The sequence below is a fragment of the Pinus tabuliformis genome, chromosome 4_1, assembly GCF_031772625.1.
Source record: "Pinus tabuliformis cultivar Carrire ecotype Pingquan chromosome 4_1, CPIR1, whole genome shotgun sequence".
In the NCBI taxonomy this organism is placed as follows: domain Eukaryota; kingdom Viridiplantae; phylum Streptophyta; class Pinopsida; order Pinales; family Pinaceae; genus Pinus; species Pinus tabuliformis.
In genome coordinates this window covers 337,402,905-337,410,672 of record NC_142303.1, presented here as the reverse complement: position 1 = coordinate 337,410,672, position 7,768 = coordinate 337,402,905, and the positions used below count along the sequence as shown (strand labels likewise).

The following is a 7,768-nucleotide window of genomic DNA, read 5'->3' as shown; positions in this document are numbered from 1 at the left end:
TACCCTTTTGCACTTCCTCAGACCCAACACACTAGAGTATCACACTCCTCACTGAGGTGTTGATGGGCCTCCAAATTAGACACAAATTAAGGCCCATCTAACCTTTACTAGGCACATTTTTTTTTTAACAATAACGGGTATCCTTTATTAAAATCGAGGTGAAACAAGGCTAATTCAGCTTTATTACATTGGTTCCATTCCTAATTCCCGCCTTGGAGATTTCTGCGGCCCTGAAATGCCTGAACCTCTCATAACTTTGCTAATTTCCGACAGAGAGGATAGCTTGCTTTTTTTTCCTGAAGGCAATGAGGACAGAGACGGTGGTTTGCTGACAGTCTCCGGCCAATGATTCCAGTGAAGAACCCTGCAGCTTGAGGCGATGTCGCTGGCAAGAAGGAGTCCGATTTGCAGTCCTCCATCCGACTCCTTTCGGATTACAGAGGCGTCCTCATTGCTGATGTCGATTGAGACCATTTGGATGTCGAGGAGATACACTTGAGCCGCCTTCAAAGTCTAGGCTCCTCTGCTCAGATCTTGGATTTGCAGGCCTCCCTTTTTTCCTGGCTGCGCTTTCACTGTGCATTGAGAATGAAGTAAAATCGGTTGAGACCATTTGGATGTCAAGGAGAAACACTTGCGCCGCCTTCCTAAGCTCCTCTAATCAGATCTTGTACTTACAGGCCTCACTTTTTTCCTGGCTACACCTTCCCTGTGCATTGAGATTGAAATAAATTCCCCAAGAGTAACTGTGTCCATTTTGGAGTGATCAGATCAGATATTGTGCCAGAGGTATTGAACATATTCTTCTCGAGCCTGTGCAGAGTGCTTACTCCCGTCTTCCTGCTTTTTGGATTGATCTGCCCTTATGCTAAGGTATGCTGCTTGAGATAACACTATTGCCAGTGTAGTTGAGAATTCCCTGAACTAACAGGCAGCCTTTGTTTGCCATTTCATCTGCCTCCTTATTCAAGCTTCTGAGGATGTGGAATATTTTACAGGAGGTAAAATCTTGCAGGATTATCTTTAGTCTGTTTAGGGACTTATTGAGGATTGCATTGTTGAACTGATCTTCTGAGTTGATCTTCCTGATGAGGATTTCCGAGTCACCGAATACTTGGCATTCTTTGATGCCTTCGTCCCTGACTATTTGACAGGCTTTTGTGAGGGCAAGGAGCTCTGCTTGATTGTTTGTGGTGATGCCGAGCCCCCAGCAGAAATGGGCCTTCCTTAGATTGTCAGCAAAGTAAATGACTCCTCCAGCACCCGCAGCCCCCGGATTTCCTTTGGAGGCACCGTCAAAGAAGATTGAAGTTGTATTTTGGGTCTTCCACCAGATTTGAAAGGCTTCTTCAGATTCTCTGATTTTCCAAGGAGGAGGGGGGAGGGGAGGGGGGAGGGGACGAACTTTGCTAGAGGGACAGGGGCTGTGGAGGTTCAGCCATGCCATTTCAGAGGGAAGAAGGGAGGATTCAGAGATATGAGAATGCTGGAGGACAGATTCAAGAAGAAGGCCTTTAGCTATTGAGGCGGTTTTTGCAGGAGAGCGAGAGGAGTTGTTGAATATTAAGTCATTCCGGGCAAGCCAGATTTCCCAACAAACAAATTTGGGAATGGAAAGCCATATATGGATCCACAGGGATTTCTTTGGGATGGGTTGAGGGTAGGATTGTAGCCATCCGGAAAAAAGGTCTGCTATGGAGCTGTGCTGGGGCGGGGAGACAGGCAGTCCAAGTAGAGTTAGTGCCCAAACTTCTTTAGCAAAATTGCAATCAGTAAACAAATGGGGAGCTGATTCTCCTGAGTTTTTGCACATTGCACATCTATGAGGCCCAGCGAAGTTACGCTTTGACAAATTGTCCCCTGTGAGCTGTTTATTTTGCATGAGGATCCAAAAAAAGAAATTAACTTTGGGAAGTCCTTTAGCGTTCCATACCTGTTTCCAGAACGCTGGTGTTCTCATGCTGTCTTTTTTGATCTGAAGGGCAGAGTAGCCCAAAGATGGCGTGTAAAACCCGGTTTCACCCCATCCCCATCTGTCTGCGATGTTTCGGTGTACCGGTGCTGCATTTAGAAGCAGAGATTTGAGGATTTCGGTTTGCTGTTGGAGCTGTTCTGGCACAGGGGGAATTGCCCAATCTACCCAATTCCCTCTGCTGTCCCACTCAGAAATGTCATTCAGCTTTCTTATTCCTGCTTCTTGTAGCCAGTTCCTGATGTCCCGGATTTCTGTGTGGGAGCTGAGAGGAGGCCTGTTCATTATGCGATCTTTCCAGAGAAGGGTCTTTTCCCCATTACCCGGGATGCGGTATAGGTGTTTGCTGAAACTACTCATGCTTTTCCTACAGAGGTTCCAGGTATTTGTGCCTGCTGTTGTGTTGTTTGCTGTCAGATGTCTGAGGGGGATCCCCTGCGCATATTTGGCGATGAATGTTTCGCTGATCTGATGAGTAGGATCTGAATAAATTTTCCACAAGAGCTTGCATCCAAGAGACAGATTCGAAAGTGCAGGATCTCTGATCTGAAGCCCGCCTTCCAGAATTGGCCGCTTGACTAATTCCCAGTTTGCCAGATGGATTTTATTTTGATTGCCTCTGCCTCCTTTCCAGAGAAAATCTCTTAGAAGACAAGAGATCTGCTCCATGATGTGTTTCGGGGCCAGAAGAAAGGAGGCTTGGTAAATGGGAAGAGCAGATAAGACGGATTTGATAAGGATGATTTTCCCTCCCTTGGTCAACCAATAGCCTCCCCAGGAGTTAATCTTATCTTTAATTTTGCTAATGACCCCCTGCCACAAAGATCTGTTATTGACTCCAGGTGTGAGGGGAAGGCCTAAATATTTGATGCTGTCCCAATGGGCGAAGCACTCAAATCCTAGGATCTGGGCTATATTATTGAGGTTGGGCTGACTCACATTCCATCCGAAAATCGAGCTTTTCCTGTCATTTACCGCAGCTCCTGATGCTCTACAATAGCTTTTTAAAACAGCATCAAAATTGGCTGCTATTCTAGAGGAGGCCCCTCCTAGTAGAATAGAGTCATCTGCAAAAAGAGCATGATTCATTGGGTTAAGAGCACTTGCGATTCGGATTCCAGGGAGTTCACCTGTGTTCATTTCCGCGGCCAGCTTCCTGCTGAGCGAATCGGCCATAAGGATGTACAAGAAAGGTGAGAGGGGGCAGCCTTGCCTTAATCCGCGGTGAGCTTGAAAGAAGGCTGCTGGACGACCGTTGACCATGGGGGCAATCCAAGGGCATGAGATGCAAGCTTTTATGAGATTGATGAACTGAGGGGGGAAGCCAAAGGCTCGTAGGACTTGGAGAAGATAGGCATGATTGACTCTGTCAAATGCGTTCGCCATGTCAAGCTTGATCAGCATCCCCTTCTCTTTCCTCTGTTTGCTGGAGTGGATGGCTTCCTGCACTTGGATGATATTATCCAAGATGTGTCTGCCTTTGACAAATCCTCCTTGGGCTCTGGATATTAGTTTGTCAAGAAGGGGTTTAATTCTATTTGCTATGATTTTTGACAGGATTTTATAGGAGGCATTGCACAGGGAGATGGGCCTGAACCTGCCAAATGTTTCCGGATTGACCTCTTTTGGTATTAATGCAAGAAAGGTGGAATTGATGCCTCCCCCAATCTTGGCTTTCCCAAAGAATCCGTGTATCATTTTCAGCAGATCTGTTTTGATGATGTCCCAGCAGACTTTGTAGAAGCGGATTGTGAAGCCGTCCGGCCCGGGGGCCTTGTCTGAGTCCATTGCCCAAATTACCTTGATGATTTCTTCTTCAGATACTGGTTTCAGTAATGCCTGGTTGTCCTCATGGTTGATGAGGTGAGGAATATGCGTGAGCAGATTTTCAGAATCCTCTTTGCTTCCTTCATGCCTTGTGCCATAGAGATCTTTGAAGTGATTTTCAGCTGCAATTTTTATTTGATCAAATTTATTACAGATCTCCCCTTCATCATTTTTGATCTCTGTAATATGGTTCCGAGAGAGACGGGCTTTGTATTGTCGGTGAAAAAAGGAAGTATTTCGGTCTCCTGCCTTTAACCAGAGGCTGCGAGATTTAATTCTCCAATGCTCCTCTTCCCTTCTGATGGATTGATGGATGTTTCTTTGACAGGCAGCTTCTTTGTTTAAAATTTCCGGGGTGATGTGAAGCCCTTCCATACCTATTTGCAAGGTTTCCAACTGCTGGACATCGATTTTTCTCTGGTGGGTGGATGGGTTCTGAAGATTCCTTTGCCACTTCTTTAGAGCTTGTTTGGTGGCTTTTAATTTTTGCTCCCACACGTAACTTGGTGATCCGTTGATGGGGATATCCCAAGCTGATTGAATAGTATCCATGAACCCTTCTTTTTCAATCCATAGTGGGTTAAATTTAAAGGGGATGGGTCCAAGGTCTTCTTCAGGGGCCAGAAGGAGGAGGATAGGCTTGTGATCCGAGGAGAGCTTGGGGAGAATTTTTGTAGATATGAGGAGTTTTTCCATCAGCAGGGAGCTATGAATTAGAAATCTGTCCAGCCGGGCAGCGATGTGATCAGGCCCAGTTCTGTTATTTGTCCAAGTATATTTGCCTCTCACCGGGGCAAAGTCTAGAAGATCCCACTGTTGCATTATTTCCTCTACCAAAGGGAGCATCTGATCTCTGTTGCTGTTTCCCCCCCTTTTTTCTTTAGGCTTCATTACTAAGTTGAGATCTCCTCCCAGGACAATATTTTTTGGGGAGTGCTGATCTAAAAAGGCCAAGAGAGTATTCCAACAGTCTCTTTTTTCTGCATAGTTAACAGGAACATATAAATTGAATAAGGCTATAGATAACTTACTTTCTAGATGTTTTAGCTCCGTGAAGATCCAATGTTGCGTCTCATGAGAGTTTGCCAGATGAAACTTATCTTCCGACCAGAGGGTAGCAACGCCTCCCGAGGTTCCTCTTGAGCTGACTGCTATGCCTTCATTCTTTTTCCATTTAGATTTGCTGATATCCTTGAGAGTTTGCCCATCGATTTTGGTCTCTTGGAGTAGGAGGATGTCTGAGGGTTCTATTTTTGTTAGATCTTTGACGGCTTCAATTTTTGGTTGAGTCCCCAGGCCTCTGCAGTTCCAAGAGACTATTCTCATTATTTACCTGGCGAGGGGTTTGGGATTACTCCCTTGATGGATCTTCCTCTAGTATTTCTTCCTATGGTCATCTCTATTGTAGATTGGCTGCCTTGCATTTTGAGACGCTCTGCTTCCTCCTCCCTGACTGCTTTGTGGGTCTTCCTGCCTGCTTTCTTCGAGGGTCTCTCGAAGGTCTCTTCCTCTGAGGAATCTGAAGGCTCTGGCACTTTATTCTTCTTTGTTATATCTGCATATGAGAGCCTGGAGGGGCTGCCCTGAGTAGAGTCTAGCGGTGCTTCTCCACCTCGCTCTTTATTTGCCTGTGGATCTTCGGCCTGTGCTGGTGTGATCAGATCTGTTTCTGGGGGATCTGAAGGAGAGGCTTCTTCAGGATTTGTGTTCTCATCCGATTTCTGTTGGGTTTCATTTTCTTTGCTGGGTTTTCCTTGATTGTTCCCCTTTGTGGCTCCTTTCCCTGTTGCTTTTGCATTGCCCGTTTTCTGGATTGTAGTCCATTGATCTCCCTTGGGGGGATGGCTCTGATCTTCCGACTTTTTCTTGCAGTGTTTTGCGAAATGGCCATAGCCGTGACAGTGTCTGCATTTAAAGGGGATCTGCTCGTAATCCAGCTCTTGAATATGGGACCATCCTGCCACAGTGAGTTTTATTGCTTCGGGTAGTCCTTCTTCCAGATCTACTTCCACGCATATTCGGGCGCAGGAGTATTGGTCTTTCCTTGCGGCCTGGTCAATGTATTTGCCCAGAGAGTTGCCGATGATTTGGAGGGATTTCTGACTCCAGCAATGCAGGGGGAGGTGGGGAAGCCGCACCCATACTGGAACCGCAGAGGGGACATCCTGGGTCGGATCGAAGTCTGGGGACCATTTATTTAAGTATAGTCCCTGTGGCCCCATGAAATATGGCCCGTTCCTGAAGATGAGGCTCCGATCTTCTGCTAATTCAAAGACAAAAACAAAGAAACCTTTACCAACGAAATAAGATTTAATTCCTTCCTTGATCAGAGGGGTCCAGTTTCTCTTGATCCAGTCTTCTACAGATTTGGGCGATGGCCAAAGACCGGTGAACTGTCCTATGAGCCCTCTATCTGCTAGATTCAGAGCTGAGCGGCAGGTTTCTTCCTCGGGGAGGGCCACCGTGGGAATGCAGTCTTTTTTTTTGACGAATTTCTGTTGCTGAGCAGAAGGGGGTCGCCTGTTGCATGCTTCTATTATTTTCTGAAACTCTATGACTTCTGGGGGGAGGGGGGGAGGATCTGCCTCCCCATCACCAGGCATGGCTGCCCAGGTCCGCTGCTGAACCAGAACGCGTCCCCAGGAGGGCGGCGCAGGGGGCTAGGTCACGCAGAAGCTGCGCGGGATCAGTCCGAGCCTGTCGGAGCTCAGAGCCAGCGGGTTTTTCTCCTTTACTAGGCACATTAAGGATATATTAAATTTTTCCTTCTACACTTAATAATGTTTTTATTAGCTTTAATATGTTCTTAGGAAGATTTATAGATAATTGCATATTATGTGCCTAATATTATTTATTTTTGCAGAATATTGAGAGAATATGGAGTAAATTTTGAATGAGAAAATATAGGGACTTGCTCCCTACTACATGATGGACCAAGATTGGATTATAAATTAATTGAATATCATGAAATTATTGACAAATTATAGAGCTCCAATGATTGAGAAAATCTATGGATGTGTTCCTTGTCATTTACTGAAGATTCCTAGTGTTGGGAACCAAATCCACTTTTTGAGGGATTTTGGAGGTGAAAATTGCCTCCTTTCAAGGAGAATTCTTCCTCATCTATTTGTATAAGTACTAATTCGAGTTTTCCTCTAGGGGCATGTATTTCGTAGTCTTCTTGTGGAGAAAACTTGTTACTTAGCAACTCCACTTTCATTTCTAGCAAGGATGTACTTGGATTGATTCAAATAATGAAGTTTGGTTCCATTTTTAGCTTCTAAAACTTGGTTTCCTTCATAGGACTCTGAGTTTCCTTGGGCTTGGCCATCCCAGGAGCCTTAGAGCCCTTTTGTACACATTTTTTATTTCATTTGAATGCATTTTTCACTTGCATCTCTTATTTTTGCATTTACTATCATGCTTCTTTTGTTGTAGGTCATAGTGGTTAAATGATTGAAGTGAGTTGTTTTGCAGGCTCTTTAAAGAGTCACAAGCATGTTGCATCCTTAAAACATCTTTGAAAAGTTATATTAATCATTGAGTTACTTGGATTGGTTTACTAGTTCACAAATTTAAAATTTCTAGAAGTCCCTTGTAGCAAAATAGTAGCAATTTTCTGCTATTTTTCAGAACATGTTAATGAGCTTCATTTGAGTTGATTCCACTTGTATTGGGTTATAAAAACATTCAAGTTAATAAAAAAAATTACCCCATATCATTTGCACTTGATTAGGTTGGGAATTTGGTAGGACTGCTCACAACGACTGCTGATCTGCAAGGGAATTCAAACTTCTTGAGACTAGAAGTTCCCTAAGGAAAATTTTCCCTCAGTGTGTGCTCTTCTTCCTCCTAACGCTAGTTCTGTTGCTGCAAAACAGATGTGTCCAGCTAGAGATCTACTTTGCGAAAAATATTGGTTGCTCCCTCTACCTTTGGAAACCCTCGATCTAGAGAGATCGAATTTTT

The 7,768-nt window shown here is 44.8% G+C and overlaps 1 protein-coding gene across 1 annotated transcript; it reads right to left on the bottom strand.

Moving 5' to 3' along the window:
* Positions 1-868: 868 nt before the first annotated feature.
* On the bottom strand, positions 869-6,402 carry LOC149175654 (uncharacterized). The gene is made up of 2 exons (XM_089421196.1): positions 5,133-6,402; positions 869-4,779 (listed from the first exon to the last, which is right to left on the bottom strand). The coding sequence occupies exons 1-2, from the start codon at positions 6,400-6,402 to the stop codon at positions 869-871; spliced, it is 5,181 nt and encodes a 1,726-aa protein (XP_089277322.1).
* Positions 6,403-7,768: the final 1,366 nt, after the last annotated feature.

Coding starts and splice junctions, on each gene's coding strand:
- LOC149175654 (XM_089421196.1), bottom strand. CDS start 6,402: ATGCCTGGTGATGGGGAGGCAGATCCTCCCCCCCTCCCCCCAGAAGTC. Junction 4,780..5,132: donor AATCCCAAACCCCTCGCCAG/GTAAATAATGAG, acceptor TTAACTATGCAG/AAAAAAGAGACTGTTGGAAT.